The following is a 21,373-nucleotide window of genomic DNA, read 5'->3' on the forward strand; positions in this document are numbered from 1 at the left end:
AGAAAATTTAGAAAGGTTTTTATATTTTACCATTTTTTTTTCAAACCATCGGCGGCTAGTCCATGAGTCAATGTCCAATTGTCCATCCCCCTCCCCTGGCGGCAGTGGGATTTGATCCCACGTCTCTACTCCAACGAGTCAGGGATCTCACCAGCTAAGCTATCATCAGTGGGCACATCGGCACCGGCGTAGTTACTCGTTAGCGCGGGAAAACTTGCAAGTCATTTGGCGCCATACGCCACCGTATAAATAACATATTACTACGGAAAAAACCAGTAATGGCCGAGTCCGGATCTCACTCTTTCCGTTCATAATCTTCCATACACTTGAGCTTTCCTGTTACCGTCGCCACCATCTGTTACAATTTACAACCTCTCATTCTCATTCAGTTAGATTGAATCGAGCTCCCGAATCATGGACATGGAAGGGCTATCTATCATTTGTGCTGGTCTTGGGTTTGTCGAGGAGGATGAAAATGGCTCCCGAATTGGTTACACAAAGGGCGAATATTGCTTAGGTTTGTTCCGAATGCTTTATTGCTTGATGATTCCGCAGACTTTTAAAATTCACTTTATTGTTTCAACCTTTTCCTTTTTTTTGCTGCAGATAACTTGAAGGATCTGCAGAGATTTCTGAGACGCGATGATCCACAAACACGAGATGTATTCAAACAAGTCTGCAAATGGAACACAGTGTCTAAGGATCTAATACCAATAATCGAACATTGCCAAGACGACCGAAGCTTGGTGATAAATGCAGGTGAGTTACTCGTTATTTATTACTGTTCTTCTTCTTCTCCATCCGTATTATGTTAACCCAAAGATCTGTGGCATTCTTTCTGAACAATTTCATTTATACTGGTGTAGTGAAGGTTTTGATATTTCTCACTATGCCTATTGAGCCCACGTCTAGCGATATCTCCCAACAGATGGAGTATCTGTGGGATTTAAAGGCTTCAATTACTCGCAATGACACAATTGCTGTGGTTATTTCCCTTCTAGAAGACCCGCTGGAAAATCTGGAACGGTATGCTAGAATTTGCCCGTTCTCTCTCTCTCTCTCTCTCTCTCTACCACATATACTCTTTTTTTTTGATACTTAAGATTTCGACGCAACCTTATTGAGAACTGAATATATGGAACACTTAAGTTTTAGCTTTCATTTGCCATTACTGAGAAATGTTTTCCTCAGTTATCCATGTCCTAACTATATACATAATTTCCTGTTACCCGCGGAGGAATGATGGGGATTGAGCTTATGTTCTCACTGAACAGATGCGTACCATCTCTTTACCCTGCCGTTTACATCTTGATGTCAATAGCAAACTTTCTGCTAGGGCATAGGTTCTTGCCTTTTTATAGTTGCAAGTCCCTTGCCGTTTCACGTTGATGCACTGACCAGACTTTGATCTACCGTATTTCGCTAACTATTTGCTTTTTCTGTATTCCACAAAATATTTTATCGCAGCTTCTTACAGAAACAACCAAATAATATGGCCATTTAGAACCTTGGCAGAATGTAAGTGTTAGCAAGGATTTGGCAACATAGGAACATTGTTGGCATTGTCTGTCCGTGCTACTGTAAATTGAAAGCAAATCAAGTGGGAAGCTGTGGTGCTTCTTTATCAAAGGGTCATCAAGAAAACATTCAGTCATTTTTGTGTAAATCGTATACTTTAAAACTTTATGGAGCTAACTAAATTATAAGAGTCTTGACTACCTTTTTTCAGTGTAGCATGCAAATGTAATTGGTCATTTTTACACCTTGCTAGGATCTTATCTAGCATGATTATATTCTAAGGACTTAGAATTATGTTTATTTTATAAGCATTCCTATTTAAGCACATAATTAAACCTGTTCAAAAACCTAATAAAATCTGAACAATTGTGCTCTACTACACCATTCACTTTAGCATTGACCAGCTTCACCACAAGGTGTTTGTTGGTCCCGAGAACAATACCTTGTTGCCAGTAGTCAACTACTTCATGAAGAAATTTCATAGTAGTCGACTACTACATGAAGAGATTTCCTAGTAGTTGACTACTACCTCAACAAAACTCGGAATAGAAGCAAGAACAAGCTAGAAATAACAGAAAATATCAAGGCAACCAAGCAAAGGCAAATAAAACAAGCACTACCAAGAACACAAAGCATTTATGTGGTTTGGCCTTACCACCTATTCTTCACTATGAAAGAAACAAGAAACAGTACAGGTACCTCGTGGCTTGCAACCCAAACCAACCCTTAACCCTTGTACACCCGTCATCCCTTTCCTCTCTCAACCCGAAGAACAAAAACAAGAGAAAAACCTGACTCTTACACTAAGAGCACTCTCTTTCTCCCCCTCTCTCTCTCTTTCTAAACCCTACATACAAGTGAAACCTTTTATATGTAAAACCCTCTTTAACCTAAAGAGGAATCACACCAACTATTATATTAAAAATAATCCAGCGGTTGAAAAATAAGACACTACCTCAACAATTTTTTGGTTCTACAATTTTGTGTCATAAGTGCATTTAAATTTATCAGATTCAGAGAAGACACAGTGTTGTCTATCTGTTATTTAGTTATAGCTTCCTCTACAATTTTATATTCAAATCCATTTTTATTTATTTTCCTTGTAGGATTTATTTACTAACTTGAATAACACTCTTAATTGACTAGATTGTTTATTTTGTTCTACACACTGACTATTTTTTTGCCCCTTTCTTTTGTTTTCATTTTATTTGCTATTATTATTCCTTTGATTCTTCTTATCCTATCCTACTTCAACCAGTGGAGCATTCACAGAGGATGATTGGAAGTTGGTCCAGTTGGTGCTTACTTTGTTTCGGAATGTCCTGGCTGTCCAAGAAATTACATTGCAGCAGAAAGCTGTGGGATCTGCCACTCAATATATTTCCTTGAGAGACAAATTTCTGGAGTTATTGTTTAATGAGAACGTAATGGATCTCATCATGGTTCTGACACAGCATGTTGGTGGTTCTTGTTACTATCTCCGCCAAGATAACTTACTTCTGTTAGAGATATTCTATTACATATTTATGGGCCAAGAGCCTGAGTTGATTGCCAAAGCTTCTCAAAAGGGTTCTGAGGTTAGCTTCTTTGATCTTTCTTCTTGATATCTTTCTGGAAATGATAATGGATTTGATATGGAGAAACATAGTGTAGTAAACAAGAACAGACAAAGAAAAAGATAATGGAATCATGATTTTCCAAGTAAAAGCTTCCATGGATAGGCTCTGAAATTCTAATATCCAAATACTGACACAACTTTAGCACGTTGAATTGGGTATAAACACATATCTGTCAAACAAGCCGGAAATTGGAATATATGGAGGTAACAGTTTACTCTGTCAGAAAATAGTTCCCCCTCTCCTGTTTGGTTTCAGAATATTGAGCATGCAATTTCTGTTATTTGCTTCTCAGGCAAAAGTCTCTAATCTTTTTTTTTCACTGACAGGAAAATTCATTCCTTTTGTTGTTGAATGTGCTTTCTTATGCCATTTGCTCATTGTCTGTTAGGAAACCACATGAAATGAAATGATTTTTGTTGTACTTTTATTTGCATCGAAGTGTCTGTAATTCCTTCACCAACAACCAGTCAGTGTTGAAGCTTTAATAAAAATAGAGATGAGGTCATTTTAGGATTTCAAGAACTTAACTCATTTTCCACCTTTTGTTAACACTTGTACCATGGGCATTGCAAACACTCTTTCAACACATTTTTTTTTTTTATGTTAGAAAAACATTTTTCATGTAACTCTAATTCAAATATGTTCTTACCATGTAGGTGGAGGGAAATGTTAAAGAATCTCTTGATTCTCTAAGGTCTATCATGGAGGAGGAAGAAGCAAAAAGGCGGCTCACTAGACAACTGAATTTGGATCGACATTCACAATTTAGTGGAACTTTTACTCGGTTTTCCATGGTATGAAGATTCACTATAGATAATGCCTATGGCAGTGTTATCTTAAACTTATTTTGACTGCAGCAAATTACTTGCTACAGGATGGCTCTAAAACATTATTCAAAGGGAATCCTGGTTCAGCATCCTGTGATAGCCTGTTGAAATCTCATAAATCACAACGGGGTCCTCTAAAGAGAATTGTATGGGACCATGGAAAATTTTCTTCACCAAAGGATAAAATTTTGGAATTGCTCCATAACCTTCTAAACCAGCTACTGTCAGGTGGTTACAATGGTATGTCTGTTATGTGGTGGAAGATGTTTTTGTATAATCTTTGCCTTTTCCCCCTACATTGTCGATGCATATTTTCATTGCTGAACTTTTACTTTTTCAGTTTTAATGCAGTCAATTCGTGAGGATATTGAGAAAGAACATCATGCAATACAAAACAGCGATGTTGCTATTTTCTTCCAGGTTGCTCAATTTGTTACAGCTTTTCAACATCACAAGTCCTTAATTTGGAAGGTGAGAAGTGACTCCAAGGGTTTTGTGTTTCACTAACTTGTATCAATGGAAAAAATACATATATAGCCATATAAGTTATTATAAGATGATCTGTAAGAAAAATGCTCTCATTGAGGCTTGACAATGTCGCACAAACTCAAATGGTTTGGCTCTTAAGGTCATGGCAGGTATACCAAGTTAGATTTCCAGTAATAGGACTTTGGATTGGTAGACATGGTTCAGGTGGTAATAGAGGCTAGTGTACTGGTGTAATGTTTAATAGCTGACTGGTTAGGGTTTTATAGTAGCTTTATGTTAGAGGCTTGTGAAGCTAGTAAGCTAAGTTACACATGTTCACTATGGAATGGGGTTTCTGAATGCTTTATTGCAAGTAGAAGAAGAACTAGGACCCATAGTGATGTATGATGGGAAGGGAAAAAGTCTTAATGGAATGAATGTGGTTGGATGATGAGAGACATTAAGGATCTGAATTATGAGACAAAAAGATTCAGATTTAAATAGATAGGAGAAAGATAAGAAAGATTGTACCTTTAGAAAAAAGAGAGAAAAGTTAAGGAGGACCACACTAGTACCCATTCAAAAGAAATTTTTATTTTTTTAAACCAAATTGAAAATTTCAATTACAATGACTGTATAAAGTAAACACAAGGACTTGGACAAAAACTAACTGAATAAATTTTAATTGCTTCAAGACCAAGACAAACCCATTTGAACACTCAAATAAATATGCCGGCTTCTAAAATAATTATAAAGATACTTTATTAATGCTACTATAACCAGGAAAACCAAAAATAAATTCTAAGAGTGGCCCAAAGAATAGAAGACTCAAATCCTCTCATAGACCAACACCCTATTAGTAAAACGACCATAATTTAAAACAAATCCGATTTACAAGATCTTGGTTTTGTTGGATAGATAACTTAATTATCTGTCTAATGGCACCAATGATCATCTATATTGGCCCTTGAAATTAGGTTAAGAGAAAAATGACATGATTGCATCTTCAGTTCTCTAAAATTATAAAATCTTTCTAGTAGAACTCTTTAAACTAATCTCATCATTTAAAATGACTAATCCTATTCCTTTTTTGATTTTTTTTGAGGAAAGGTATTAGAATTAGTTGATAGGGGCATATTGGCCTTTTCTTGGTTGTTAGTTTCTCTCTTGTAACAATTTTACTTGTCTGGGGGCATTGTTGTAATTTCATTTGTTAATGAATAGTAATAAATACTCGGTTGACAGTAAAGGGAGTAGTTTAGTTCGAGTTCTCTTTTCTGTTCTCCCTTTTCTTCTTCCTCCTTGCTTCCTACCTTTTCTTCTACTGTTCTCCTTTCTTCTTCCTCTCTTTTTTCTTTTATTTCCCATTTCACTTTTTCAGGTTAGCACAAAAGGTAACTATTCATTTCAGAAACAATAAAGGGGGGATGCGCATGAGAGGATATACAGGTCGGTACATTCAAAAAACCAAGAAAAAGAGAGGAAACCAAAAATACCCTCCAAAATTACAAAGGCAACGAATTCCCACTATACAAAATAGTCCTATCCTCCCCAAAATTACAATGACTAACCCTATTCTTGAGGCATTAGCAAACTAGCAGATGCCCTGGTAGTTGATGGAATAAGAGTGATGTAGGATGTAGTAGGGGTTCTATGAATTTAAGTTTTGGTGGCAGGCTTTATGGGGGAGGAGGGGCTTTAAGTGATTAAAGACGAAGAAAATGGATGGATAAGCAAGTAATTGGAGGAACGGGCTTTAAGGATAAATACTGGCAACAACCAGAGTTCACTGTATCAAACTTTATTTCCTCAAATGCGATATTCCTTTAGTTGCAATTGCAATTACTCTTTTTATAGACTCAATTTATAAACTCGGATGTCCCTTTTACAGACTCGAATTTGGACTAGGAAACTAACCCAGATCAAATTCTAATTGCTTTAAAACTATCACAATCCATAGGTAACCCACCAGGACACTTAAGTAAGGACTCTAACTCCTAAACAACTCTAATAGCACTTTCCTAATCCTACTAAAACTAATGTAATGTAAAGGCACCAAAAATTATTGAAAAATAGTAAGTCGTGACTTCACTATAAATAGCAAGCATGAAAGTTACCATGAATAGTAATTTTGAAATAATCACAAATTTCTAAAAAACAGAATCCTATTCTTAAGTTCCTTGCAACTAGAAAATAAATTAAAAAACTCAAACAATACAAATATTCCATCACGTAAAAATTTTGAATTGGTGTAGGAATGGAAAGTCAATTATTCATCTTTAGAAGTAGTTCATCATTATATGTAAGAATATAGGTTTTTTGATGCTTTATAGGTGGTAGGTGGTAGTTATTTCTCAGCACCCTGTTTGAGTCCCTCAACAGTTGGCATTCATCTTGAATTTTTTGGCATTTATTGTTGAGATATGTGAAATCCTGTAATAAGGGCATCTTTGGTATTTTACAATAAGTGGGACATGTATGGTTTTTATGTTTGTCAGGGGTATAAATGCAATTTAAATTTTTATACAATCGGCTCTCAACTCTCTCTCTCTCTCTCTCTCCCCCCCCCTCTATAGTCTCACTAGATTGTGCTTCAAATTCCTCTAATGATTATAAGACGTCATTTTAATTCGTCTTTGGGTTTTAGTTTGATAGGAAACTGATGTAGGGGAAATGCCCTGCCATCCTAGTAGGATGAATGTGGTGGGAAGAAGAGAGAAATAAGGATCTGATGACACCAGAATCATGCAAACTGCATAAGTTTCAACTTCATGTTGATGAATATGCTGAAAGAAAAATGATGTGGTTGCACCTTCAATTTTTCAAAATTCTTAAATGTCTGTAATAAGACTCTTAAAACTAATTTCACCCTTGAAAATGACCAACCCTTTTCTTGAGGCAGTAACAATTTAGAAAACAAATGTGAAAAGAATTACTATAATCCAAAACAGACATTTATAAATATGGCATTGAATGAGGAATTGGTAGGAAACTCCTTTTTTTTTTTTTCTCGGGTTTTTTCCTACTTCCATGCTTGCACTACAAATGGGGAGCTCCAACAATGAAGATTATCAGAAGTACTGAATGTGCCTGCAAAATATAACTTATACACGACCAAAATCGTAATACTGAACTAACTAGAAGAGGTAGCATTTGACATTTTGTACTGGAACATAATTTCCAATTTGGATCCAACTTGTAGAACATAATTTGAAACATATCCTGTATATTGAGTTAACCTATCAAGTTGTTGCTTCTCTTAGAAATTATTAAACACTCTTCATCATTTCACTCCATTCTGTTGTTCTTCTAAATTTGATATATATCGGTGTGGTTTTTCTGTGCAGCATATGAATGTGGAAACCAAGGCATTTGAGGCGATTACAAATAAAGATGATAGCACGTTCTTCCAAGGAGAGATTTGTGGTCCAATTGCAGCAACAATGGATGAAGCTATGTTCTTATTAGTCACATCTAAGTGGCGTTATGCTTTTGATGCCTTAAAAGAGACCAACGATTACAAGTTTCTGTCTATTTCAGGAGCTCTCATGAAAAATATGGTGAATTTTATGCTAACCAATTATCTCAATATTTTGATACTGTTGCATCAATTTTATTTATACTGGACAAATTTATGTTCGGCCTGCTCCCCTTCTTGTTTCATGTGTAACAATGTCACTTTCTTTTTCAAAAGACATGCTTTTTCTTTGTATTTGCTTAGATATCAGATGGGCATGAATGAGTTGATTCAGTGTTTCAATAGAATGATGTACATGTGATGAAAGACATCTCAGCAATGGATTAAACTAATGCCATATTGCTCAAGACTAGGAAGATTTACAACACTGTTAGTTTAGGTTTTTTTAGGGTGTAAATATTCAATTACTGCAGTAAGTATAAGAGAATGTAGAAGAAAAACCCATGTACAAGGAGCTATGCAATGGGATTGAAATAAACTGTTTATCTCCTACCTATCCATTATGCATACACAGGGAATTACAGGCAAAACTTTCAGGATAAGGCATTTCCCTGAAATCTTTAGACCTATAGCCAAGAGTATGTTGTACCAATTCCTTCATGGCATCCATGGTGGAGTGGATGGATGATTTTCAAGGACATAGGCATTTCTTTTATTCCAAATGAGCCAGAAAATTACCAAAGGGAAGATTGCCCACGGCATCTTGCCCCTTTTGCTAAACTCGTCAAGATGCCAACATAAGACACTAACACATCCTCCTAAATAGAAAAGTGAAGCACTGCTGAACTCTGAACAAATAAAAAAAGTAAGGTCAGATAACCAATTAGAAAATTAAGTTGAATAGTATATTGTGACTATTCATCCCATGAAAGGGTTCAAATAAGGGGCAAACATGGCTACACTAATTGTTTCTTTTTGGAAGGAAATGGTGTTTTACAGGCTGGGGATTATCTAAGAGGGGTTAACTGAGGGTTGTAGAGGCTGTATAGGAAACAACTGGAATAAGAGTTGGATGGATAGAGTTTAATGTTCATGTAAAATTAAAATGACAGATAAAGAAGAAAATATAGAGATGCTTAGAAAAGAAAATGGAGCATGATATACCACTAGAAGCAATACCAATATTTATTTTATTATTTAGTTATTTTTGTTCAGTACCCATTAAGTAAACTTATTGATCTTATAAGAGATAAGATGCAAGAAGTACAAAATAGGCGAAGCTGAGACCAACTTGCTACCCCAACAACTATCATGCCTAGAAAGGAATGTATAAGGCCTACCTCCACTCCCACCCCACCCTAAGTGCAGCCCTCAATACAACTCTTCTCTATTAACTTATTGGCAGATATTTGTATCCATCTATACAAGGTATTCATGGTCAATGCCAACAACTTACTTCCTTAATGACATGTAGATATACCCAAGGTGCAGATTTTTCTTCTTTCATCTATCCGATTACAACTGGACAATAATTCAGCCCAGTTTTAGTTTTTCTGGCCAACACAGGTTAATTTAAAGGCATTTTCATCAACTGAATAATTAAATAAATCTGACCTTGAAAGATACACTGTGGTTGATTGAGGGATGCCTGAGAGTGTAGTCAATGTCATAACATTGTTGATCTTTAAACTGTTAAGGTTTCTGCTCTGCCTACTCTATTTTATGATTATATTGCATACTAGGATGTCAAAGCCAGTGTTTTGTGTGTGTGTCTTTTTATCTTTCATGTGCTGATCTAAGTAACTGAATCATGATATTGAACATATTCTGAAAACAATTTATTTAATATTTTTCATATGCATTTTGATGTTTGGGTTGTGATGGTATTGCTTGTTATTTCATGATCTTTTTCCTAATCCTACTTGTCTTTGTCTCATGCAGATTTGCATGTTAGGTTTGGTGCTTAAGTTATTGCCAGAAGACTCTAAGGAATCTCGAACTGCTCGCATCCTTCTTTATAAAATATTTTATGATCAGACAGACCAGGGAATGACTCCTTTCCTAATAAACCTGATTAAATCTTTTGACACTCATAAACAACCTAAAGGGTAAGTCTGCGTTTTTTTTTGAAACTCCTTTATTTCTTCAGTATTAAATCATCAGGTTCACTGTGTGACAATGTTATAAAAGTCCAAGGGTCATTTTTTAATGTTTGTCCAGGGTATCCGGGTTTTGGGAGGGATGGACTGGTTATGGACACAACTCTGACGTTTTTTACAAGGTTGCCATTATCAGATTTGAATCTGCATCTTCACACTTATCAGACCTAGGATTTGCCATTGCACCAAGCAAAATGACCCATAATTATTTTAGAAGAAAACTTGTGTCAAATTGTGGAATAAACCTATTTAAGAAAAGAAAGCTTTGCCCCTTCAGTTATCAATGTCATTTGCTGATCTTTAAACTGTTAGGTTTCTGCTCTGCGTATTAGATTACATATTGCATGCTAGCGTGTCAATGTCAATGTGTCTTTTTATTTTTCATATGCTGATCTACTTGATAATTATAATACATAGATATTTGGAAACTATTTCATTCTTCCTTGACATGGCAGGCCTTGAATGGGTGCCTCGGGTCAGATAGTCTTTCTTTGCCCATGGAAGTCACTTGGGCTTGGTTCAAGAGGATGGTTGTATTGGAAGATGCCAGATCTGCTACTCACACCTACCCACAAGATGCTACAGCTGTACATCTCACACTCATATAATGTCATTGATGGGGTTGTACATGAGATGTACAGATATAGCATCTTTGTGGGTAGCAGATACAGACAAGCAATTATTCAAGCTGTCATCTTGGGGTGACCAGTGGACATCTTTTATGGGGAGGAAGCCTCTTCTGAAGCATTGGATAGTCACTTCCCTTCCCTTCTTTCATTAATTGGCATTGATTCCTAAGGAATTCAAAGGTGTGTGATTCAATGGTCTGGAGGAACCTTTTGGAGGTTTTTTCGGACTTTCCCTGGGCATAATCCTCATAAATCTATCTCCTGTGTTTTATGGGGAAGGCATGTCTCACAGTTTGAGTAAAACAAGGTAAAATTTCCCTATTTTTCTAGGGAAGATAAAAACCTATTGGTGTAAAAAGATTCCAGTTGTGAAATTTCTCATGATGTTTTGAAAACTTTATCCAGAGCAGTGTTTTAAAAGGCGTGGGAGGTGTACGCTTGGAGGCGCACCTCCAGGCGAGGTGCTCCCAAAATGCCCTGAGGCGTATGCCAGAGGCGCTAATACCTCTGAGGCGTACACCTCTTGCGCTTTTTTCATGAGGCGTGCTAGAGGCGTACGCCTCTTGCGCCTCATCATGCACACCTGATATGAAAATACAGGAAAAAAAATAAAAAAGAAAAAAAGGAAAGGAAAGGAAAAGAAAAGAAAGGGAAAGAAAAGGAAAGGAAAGAGAAGAAAAAAAGACAAAAGGAAAGAAAAGAAAAGGAAAGGGAAGGGAAGAAAAGATAAGGGGAAAGAAAATGGTTTGCCCCCTTCGCTCGCTTGCCTTCGCTTCGACAAGACCCCCCCCCCCCTTTGAACTACTGTTATGCATCTTTATTCTTCTTAATATAAAAGATTTTTATTAAAAATAAAGAAAAAATGAAGTCCCCCTTCCTCTTCATCCCCCTCCTCTTAAGAAGGCTTATGCCTCCATGTGTTCGGGAGGCTTATGCCTCTTGCGTTCTGAATAACGCCTCTAGGTAGTCGAACGCCTCGCATCACACCTCCGCGTTTTAAAACATTCCAGAGATTCCAACTTTGGTGAAATATTGGGGAAAATTCTCCATTTTTCCAAATTCAGTTGAGAGTTATTATGAGGTATTCTAAACACTCTCAACTACATTTCTGTAGAAAAAATGGATTTGTTGATTCTAGGTGTTGAATTGACAACTTGATTGAGATTTTATTTTGAAGGGCCATTCTTAATTGAGTAACTTAAAAATAAAAAGTTAAATAAGCATTGCAGTCTTTAATCCTTCCAATATGGTGAGAGCATTGTCCCAAAATACTATTGTAACATTTTCCTAATATGATAAGTGTGATATTTACACTATGTATACTCTATGATGTCGGATAAACTTAGCTTGGATGGTAATTAATTAATTTTTACTATCAGTTCCTATTAAGTCCTTTTAGTTTTTTTTCTTACTTCTTATCATACATGGTTAATTAATTTTCCTAATATGATAAGTGTGATATTTACACTATGTATACTCTATGATGTCGGATAAACTTACCTTGGATGGTAATTAATTAATTTTTACTATCAGTTCCTATCAAGTCCTTTTAGTTTTTTTTTCTTACTTCTTATCATACATGGTTATTTCTTATAGGTTTTAGAGTCTCAAGTGGTTATTGTATTTCTTTCAACATTCCTGAACTTGTATAGATAAATTCCGAGTTTTCTTAATACATCCCCAATTTTCCTAAATTCCCAAAATTTTTAAATTTGTTGCTGTGTTATTAAAGCGTTGCTAGTTATCAACTAGTGAGGCCATACTGACTGCATCACTAACACAAACCAGTCAGACATTACCCATGATGGGCAACTAAACATTAACTAAATTAATTGGGCCAACTAATGACTAATTGATCTATTCAAACTAGTCAACCACAAAGTTACTTTAAAGTTTTATTTGCTTGTTTTTTTATCTCTTTATTGTTTAAAATAATATCACATATACCTTTATTTTGTTATATGCACTTTAAATATTTGTCATGGCACATGGTTGCATGCTGGTATATAAGATAGAAACAAGGCATATGGTAAGATAACGACCGAAAGGAGTCATAGTTATTCCAATAATCTATGTACTGGAATAGAATTGCCACAAAAAAGAGGATCACACCAAATAGCTAAAAAATTGCAGTGTTTCTTCAAAAAGAAAATAGTGTCACTCCCTTATCTCAACTTTTATGGTCTTCCTTTTATTGTTTGCAAAGGCAAGGTTATAAAGTATAAACTAGATATTCTATATCATTCTCTCATTGCATAATTGTAGTTTGTACCAACTTACATATGATATTTCATCAATATTTTAAATTTAGAACAAATATATATATTTTTTGTGGCCAACTAGTTAGTGCCTAGTCACCCATCGCCTAGGGAGGCAAAAACAAGTCATCACCTCACTGCATTGACAATAGTGATTTGTTGTTAAAATTTGCAAAAATTGTCCAAGTTCACATGGTGAAATAAACATAAAAAGTCAAAATTTCCAACTGGGGGAGGGGAAGAGGTGTTGCATTTTGATGTTTGATCTCTTGGTAATTTTGAGACCATTGGAATTGGCTGAGTTTTCACTAAGTGGGGTTATGGCATAATATGGGTCTACAGTGGCCCCAAAACAGAGTAGGGATGCTGGTTTCTCTAATGTTGCATTGCATCCTTCTTCCTTACCTATCCAAAATATTCAACTAGTGTTATTTAGATGGAGCAAAAGGATTAGTTAAGAACCTTGGATGATTGTGCGTTACTTGTACGAGATCAGAGAGAACTTGTATTGCATGCTAGTGTAAATAAGATGGATTCCTAAAGAGATGAACACTGTTGTGGCCTTGTGGGGCGTAGGAAGCCCCTTTTTGTAGGGAAACACGTTTGTCATATATAAACGGGGGCTGGGTTGCATTCCACGCTTTTTGTGCATTGTTGTGTATCCTCTCATGCATATATCTTTTCTCTCTTTAATACTACCAGTTGAAGTTAGCTTAATAAAATGGATGAAGCTATGTTTCACAGACAGCCTATTTATGTGTACACTTAGTTGCTGATTTTGGTATGCCATTTTCAATTTTTGATAGATGGGACACATCTCCAATGAAAACACAAAAGATGTTCTTTATATATACATGTATATTAGCTGCTTAAATGCATAACCTTTTCTCCTTTGTCAGTGATCTTGCAGATCTAGTCGAAATGATATATTTAGTTGTGCAGATTATGGAGAAACTTCAAGCACGTGGCACATTAAGGGTATGTTTTTTTTGTTTATGATATATTATTTTCTTTCAACTTATTATATACTCAATCATCCCTAATTTTCTTTGGAATGGACATGTATTAACTATTAATAGAAAACATAAGCCTTAATGCTGCTCACATACCCATTGCATGGAATAAAGATGTGAGCATAAATCAATTATCTCTGTCAGGGTACCTTGGAGTACAAAATGAGTCAGACCTTTACCTCTTCTTTAAGGCTTAAATGCCTTCTATAGCTTTGAGCTAGGTACTTATTACAGAGAGGATTTCACTCATATTTGGTAAAGACCTAATGAGAAAAGTGATGCGGAGATATTTCTTTTCTCATAATATCTAATGTTGTAAAAGACATTCTTTTTTCTTAATATTTTGGTCTTTTAAGCACATTTTGTTATCTCAATTAAGGCAGTTTAGTTTATTTTGGATGGGTTACCTAAAAGTGATCTTCTAAACCCATCTTGTTTAATATTGTTAGTTTTTAATATTTCCTTTTGTAATTTGGGATTGCTATTACACAGTTTGAAAGTTTTATTGTTCTTATTCAAATATCCAAGTAGTGAAAATTAATGAAAAAGTTGAAAACGATATTGAATTCAAGCAGCAAATTACCCTAAGTATTTGGGGTTCAGCTGCATAAGTTCTGCTTTGCTATTTTACTCTGTTAAGATAGTATTATCCCTCTCAGATTTGTTTTCTCCATATCATTAGTGAAAATGGTGTTGCAATTATGATTCATGGATGGGAAGTATCCCAAACTAACCACTTCTGGTACTTTGGATCAATTGTCCATAACGAGGGAGAAATTAGTGAAGATGTTACACTTAGAATTACAGCAGGGTGGTTGAAGTGGAGAGGTGCATCCGGTATGCTGTTTGATTGGCATGTTATCAATGAGACTTTCTATAAGGCAGTCATATGACTAATATTGCTATGAGATAAAGTGTTGGGCAATCAAGAAACATTGTCAGAAAGTGAGTGTAGCTAAGACGAGGATGTTGAGATGGATGAGTAGTGAGATTAGAAAGGATAATATAAAAAATTAGCACATTAGAGATGACCTAGTAGTAGCTTCAATTATTGACGAGGTAAAAAAAGTTGATTGAGATGGTTTGTTCATGTTCATAGATGACCAATGATTGAACCAGTGAGGAGTTACTTGATGCAATTAGAAGGCTCTAAGAGAGCAAGGGGAAGACTAAAGAAATCATGGTCTTAAGTGATACAAAATGGTCTAAAAACATAAAATTTGACAGAAAATGGCTCTCGATGATGGAGCACTATGATGGAACAAGATTCTTGTAGCTGACCCAAATAGGTGGGATTAAGGTTGAGGTTGAGTTTAGTTATTATTATTATTGTTGTTGTTTTGATAATTACACCTACAGTAATTCAGATAATGCAAGAAAAGTAGAAAAGAGAGAAGGAAAAAGGAGAAAAGAAGTTTCAGCAATAGGTTGTGGAAGAATAAAAGAAGGGAAGAGAGAAAATAAGAATATGAACCTCTCTCTCTAACCCCCTTTCATCACTTTTATTAATAATTCTAAGTCTGAGTACAATTACTTGGATGCCCTTAATGGGGCAGCCAGCACTAAAGAGATAATTAAAGAAAATAAAAGAAGGCCCATAACTAAGAAACATAGCTTTTAAACACTACTAAAAAGAAATAAAGAACACTAGGGCCCATTTGGCCCATTCTCACTACATTGTTGGTCTCCCTATCACTTTCTATTACCCTTAATGTGCATCAGATTAATCCTTCTGACTGGTGTAGCAAAACTGGTGATTTCGTGAATTAAACTGTTTGACAGTTTGACTGTCTAGTTCAATTCAGTTTCCAAGGTTCCCACTGAATGCATTGCTCATAACATATGTGCCAACTATGCATTTACAGTGATGTTATGTATGATTGTAGGTAAAATGAAGGAAATGATGTTCAATAGGGAAACATCATATTCCTAATTTTTCTAATGTTTGGTTGTAACTTGGGAAAAAAACTTAAATGGATGAGAGACATGGCGTTTGCACTTTGCAAGTCAAGAGGGATCTTCATTTTCCATGATAGCTGCTTATTAAGTCAGAAAATAAATTTCAATGCTCTGTGTGTATATAATTTATTGGCTACAACTGTTTCATATCTCTGTTTCAAGGTGTTGGAAAAGTTTTCTTCTACCATATTAATCTGATCTCTTTTGCTCTTTTAAATGATCTTCTTAGGTTTCTAGAAAATCAAGAAGGGGAAGAAAGAAGAAATTACTAGGGGATGGCAAAGCAGCTGAAGAGGAACTATTGGGAGATGATAATAATAGTGTACGGAAAGAGATAAATTCTACTTGTGAACCATCTCTGGACTCAGGCATGCCCCTAAAAACAAGTGTAACCAACTCAAGTGTTGATGGAAAAGAAGAAAATATTTTGGACAGTTATTTGGTTGATGAGCCTGAAATACCCCCATTGGACACAGAGATTCTTGGGGAAGATTTGGCACAGCCTGTTAACAAAAAATCTAGTCATACAGCCAATGATCTAGCATATGCAACAGAGAATTCATCTGATGATGATCAGACAGTTGCTACGGATGAAGTTGATTTTAAAATATCTAGTTTGGTCACTACTTTTACAAACAACACCATTATCCAAAACTTGTGCTGGTTGTTGAAGTTTTACAGAAGCAATTCCACTACTACAAATCACCATATCCTATACATGCTGCGGAGGATTTCTGATGATCTTGAACTTTCTCCTATGCTTTATCAGGTTCCAATTCAAAACAAATTTGCCATTCTAATACTGAAAATGAAACTTGAAACATGTCCATGTCTCATTATGTATATCTGTGCTTGCCTAACTTGCAGTTATCACTCCTCACCATCTTCTATGATATCCTTGCCGAGCAGAAGTCTTCTCCATGCAAGGATTATGCAAATATAGTTTCCTTTCTCACTGATCTGGTGAGGAAAATGCTAAAGAAAATGAAAACCCAGCCACTTCTGTTTGTGGAAATACTGTTCTGGAAGACACGCAAAGAATGTCACTACATAAATTCTGAGTCTTTATTACATGAGCTTCGCAACTTGAAAAGGGAAAGTAAAAAATGGGGAAATGCTTCATCTGAGAATGAAGGACAAATCAGTTCATTGCAAAGCAACAGAGAGATGGGCAGAAGAAGCATAGCAGATTCACTTGGTGAAGATGAAGCTGATATTGTTTTTTCCCACGATCTCAGTTATCAAAAGTAAGACTTCTCTGCAAAATTTGAACTTTCTTTCCATCAATAAAGAAAACTTAAACTTTCTTTTCGGCACCAGTCTCATATACGAATTTTTATCAGTATTTAAATAAGTGCTTTCTGGGATGAGAGTTCCATAGTTTGCCTCTGCAATTCAGTTTTTAATTTTACTTCCATATTATAATTTGAAGAAACAATGCTTGGAGCATAAAATTACAGTGTGTTCCAAGATTCTAGGATGTGTCTTAAATTTCTTGCCAATAGGATTCACACAGATGTTGATGTTGATTAGTTCACGATATGTATGGACAGGGAAGAAAATCCAGATGAAATGAAGCTTAAGAATGATGCTGAGATCAACGGAGAGGAAAATAATGACATGAATGATGCTTACAGGTATAGTTATCAGACATTTCCCCCCTTGTTTTAATTCTTTGGACAATAAATTTCCTTGTTCACTCTGTTTGGCTTTTGTAGTGAAGGGCATGCCTTGGAAGACCATTCTCCAAGAGGTCCCCAAAGAAAGAAGAGACTTGTTTTTGATGAAGAGCTGGAAACTGATATTAAGAATCTTTATGAGAAGTATGCTTACTTTGAGAAAATTTTCTTTTCTCTTTTAAATATTTAGGTTGAATTTTTAAGGTTATTCCGAATGATGCTTATTAATCAAGGAGCTAAAGAGGACAGCAAGCTGTGTTAATCACAATGGACTCTTTTTTTCTTTTAGCTTATGTCTCAAAATTGACTTATGCTTATGAAATTTGACATTATTGCTTCATATAGTTTTGTCTAGCATTTCATGCAATAATTTGTACTCCTCCCACCCCTCCTCCGGTTCTTTTCTAACATATTTATTTGACTGTTCCAGATACAAAGATAATCGGCACTGCAGTCGTCTTATTGCTGAAGCTCTTGAGCATAGTCGAAAAGTATCCCCAGTTCAAGTTTCCAATAAGCTTAAACAGCTAGGACTCAAGACATCCAAGAAAAGAAATCTTTGCACTGGTAGGGATGAGCATGTGATGCTGGAAGGAAAGGAATTGGGGAATGACGATACTCACCTTCCTTTGAATGGATTGGAGGAGAGCTCTTTCCGTGGGAGGTCTTCGTGAGTATTGCACCAATATCTATGATTTTAGACCATATAATTTGCTGTTTTAAAAAAGGTTATTATCTTCTTTAGGGCAAGGGCTTATGATGTATAATTTCAAGGTGTTGTTTTAATAATAGGAGTGCAAATCAGGGTACATTTAGGATTGGAGACCAAGAGATAACTCAATGTGATATTTTCCATACCTTGGTTTGATAATACATGACAAGGGAGAGATTGAGGATTGTTAAAGTGAGCCGAATAGGGGTAGTTTAGTCATCTTATGTTTGTTAAGTGATTTGCTTATGTGGCAGTTTTATTAGAGACACTCTACCCACACTTAAGTAAGGGCAGTTGTCTTTGTAAATGTCATTAGAATCTAAATGACTATTAAGGGGGTCGACTGAATGGAATAACCATCAGATTTCGACAGACCCTTCTTTTCCTTCTTCTTCTCTTCTTCTTCCTCTTCTTCTTTCTTCTCTTCTTGGTTTGGGTTACTGTAGCCATTCGAAACATGGTATCAGAGCCATGTTCCAGACCTACTTCAGTTCGTAAAGCATCTCAGCAGTGTTCATGACCCTTCTTTCGTTTCTGGTCAGTCAATGGAGAGAACTGGTTCGCCCTAGGTCTGAAACGTCACAACTCGTCTCTCTCTGCTGCACATAATCTTCTTCATCAAGAAAAGTGATTTCAGCAGTGAATGGTTGGTTGAGACTCTCAAAGGAAGGTCGGTTATCTCTTCTTCTTGTGTTGCTGGTATTTCTGGGTAGAAACCCTTCAAGAATCTGTTAGTACTGATCAGAACCTAGAGAACTAGGTTCATTGTTGCCTTAGAATGGGCTGTGTGTACAGTAGTCGAATGGTGTAGGGGGTGCTGTAAGTTGTTGAGTGGTGTTAGGGCTGCTGTAAGTGGCCAAGTGGTGTAAGGTGTAATGCAGTGACCTAGTCGAGCTTCTTGTGGTTGTGTAATGCCCTCTTAAAAGGGTTAAACTAGTCTGAACTGGGTGTAACAGGTTTGACTATGTTGTGGTGCTTGTGGTGCACAATCTTTATTGAGTGGTTGTAAGAGGGCTTACATGTGATTAGTGAGTGTTAGATTGATGCTTATGTGGTTCGTGGTGTTGTGAAATCAGCAGTAGTGTGAATAAGAACAAGGCGTTTGTACCCACTGTTGTGTTTAGGGGCTGCTATAGGTGCTGGAACATCAAACTTTGAATAACAGCTGTCAGCTTGTAGCTGAGAATTCAGGTTAGAGGCAATTGTGAAAGAGTACAATGGCAGCAATAGGAGATGGGAATAATGATCAGAAACCTAGTGTGGTGGTTTCCCCTGACTACCTAGGTGTACAGATGACCTCAATTAAACTGAATGGGGAGAACTATGTTCCATGGGCTAAATCAGTGGAAGTTTTCCTCAAGGCAAAGAGGAAAGTGAAGCACGTAAGAGAGGATAAACCATCGGATGACTCTCCAGGGTTTGATGATTGGGAACAAGAAGATGCTCAAATCATGACTTGGCTATGGAACAGTGTGGAACCCAAAATTAGTGCCAACTTCATGTTTCTTGATACGACTAAGGATATATGGGAACATGCTAAGAAGTTGTATTCTGGACAAGATAATACAACAAGAGTATATCAACTTTATCAGGAGTACTTTGATTTGCAACAAGGAAACAATACACTAGAAGAGTACTATGCCTGCATGAAGAATATAAGGAATGAACTCAATGTCTATCATCCCCTCACTCCAGATATTAAAGTTCAACAACAGCAAAGGGAACAACTAGATGTTACAAGATTCTTGGTGGGGCTGAAATCGGAGTATGAACCAGTTAGAGCTCAAATATTAGGGAGCTCTACCCTTCCTACACTTGAGGAAGTATTCTCACGGCTTCGTAGAATTTCATTGGGACAGACAGAGAATCCCACACAATCTGATAGATCAACACTTGTGACAGCTAGAGGAGGGACACAGTACAAGAGGGGGAGGACATGCCTCCCGAGGAGGTCGTGGCAGTTCCATGATCGGTCGGGGTGGTCGTGACTCATGAGGAGGCCGTGGTGGAGGGAAGAATAACTCTGCAAGGAAGTGTACTCATTGTGGCAGAGAAGGACACAGTGAATTTCTGTTATGACCTACATGGCCCTCCCTCTAAACGGGCTAATCATGCTGTAGCAGGTGAGGTTGATATCAGTGACAGTAAACAGGCAGACCGAACTCCTCCCACATCTACATCTACTTCTGGGAGGGAGATGGTGAGTGTACCGTGTGATGAGTATGAGCGGTTCCTTCAAACCACTTCACAGCATACCACTGACACACTTGCCCACTCAGGTATTGCTTGCATGTCATCTAAAACCTCTCCCTGGATTATTGACTCTGGAGCCTCTAATCACATGACTGGGACTCTAGGTGTGTTTTCTTCTCTTTCTGAAACCTCCACACCACAAACTGTTACACTCTCCAATGGGTCCTCATCTCCCATCTGTGGTGTTGGTAATGTTGACATGGCTTCTCTATCCTTATCATCTGTTTTATATGTACCTAAGTTTCCATTCAATCTTATGTCTGTTAGTAAAATAACCAAAGCTCTTAACTGTTCTGTTACTTTCTTTCCTTCCACTTGTGTCTTTCAGGATCTCACGACGGGGAAGAAGATTGGTGGGGGGCATGAGGATTGTATTATCTTGACGGTGGTGGATCTTCAATTGCTCTTCAGACTTCACTTACTCCTCTACAATGGCTTTGCCGACTAGGACATCCATCTCTCAAGGCTCTCAAGATATTGGTTCCGTCTTTGAGTCATTTGTCAGTTTTGCAATGTGAGTCATGTCTGTTTGGGAAACATCGTCGTGTGTTCTTCAGTCCAAGAGTTGAGAGTCATATGTTGAGTCATTTTTCTTTGGTTCATTCAGATGTTTGGGGTTCAATCAAAATAGAGTCTTATAATGGGTACAAGTATTTTGTCTCCTTTATTGATGATTGTTCAAGAATGGCATGGATTTACTTAATGAAAGAAAGAAGTGAATTATTTTCCATTTTTCAAAAACTCCATGTTGAAATACGTACACAATTTGGTGTTCCAATCAAAGTTCTCTGTTCAGATAATGGTCGTGAATACTTTCTTACTTCATTTCAACAGTATTTAGAATAGCATGGCATTATTCAT

The 21,373-nt window shown here is 36.6% G+C and overlaps 1 protein-coding gene across 3 annotated transcripts in view; it reads left to right on the forward strand.

Moving 5' to 3' along the window:
* Positions 1 to 268: 268 nt before the first annotated feature.
* Positions 269 to 21,373, forward strand: part of ATIM (timeless family protein) — a 30,379-nt gene continuing 9,274 nt past the window's right edge. For 2 of the 3 annotated variants that reach the window (XM_010263134.3, XM_088895481.1), the window contains exons 1-15: positions 269 to 517; positions 607 to 759; positions 867 to 1,026; positions 2,777 to 3,095; positions 3,794 to 3,931; positions 4,012 to 4,204; positions 4,305 to 4,435; positions 7,780 to 7,992; positions 9,792 to 9,958; positions 13,796 to 13,874; positions 16,098 to 16,637; positions 16,736 to 17,115; positions 17,422 to 17,505; positions 17,587 to 17,691; positions 17,978 to 18,217. In XM_010263134.3, coding sequence (XP_010261436.1) covers positions 415 to 517; positions 607 to 759; positions 867 to 1,026; positions 2,777 to 3,095; positions 3,794 to 3,931; positions 4,012 to 4,204; positions 4,305 to 4,435; positions 7,780 to 7,992; positions 9,792 to 9,958; positions 13,796 to 13,874; positions 16,098 to 16,637; positions 16,736 to 17,115; positions 17,422 to 17,505; positions 17,587 to 17,691; positions 17,978 to 18,217 — 3,005 coding nt within the window. In that variant the 5' untranslated portion in view covers positions 269 to 414. Of the gene's footprint in view, positions 518 to 606; positions 760 to 866; positions 1,027 to 2,776; positions 3,096 to 3,793; positions 3,932 to 4,011; positions 4,205 to 4,304; positions 4,436 to 7,779; positions 7,993 to 9,791; positions 9,959 to 13,795; positions 13,875 to 16,097; positions 16,638 to 16,735; positions 17,116 to 17,421; positions 17,506 to 17,586; positions 17,692 to 17,977; positions 18,218 to 21,373 lie in introns of those variants that run through there. The other variant, XM_088895482.1, reaches the window with a different exon arrangement.

The sequence above is a fragment of the Nelumbo nucifera genome, chromosome 1, assembly GCF_055504915.1.
Source record: "Nelumbo nucifera cultivar China Antique chromosome 1, China Antique-T2T, whole genome shotgun sequence".
Lineage (NCBI taxonomy): Eukaryota > Viridiplantae > Streptophyta > Magnoliopsida > Proteales > Nelumbonaceae > Nelumbo > Nelumbo nucifera.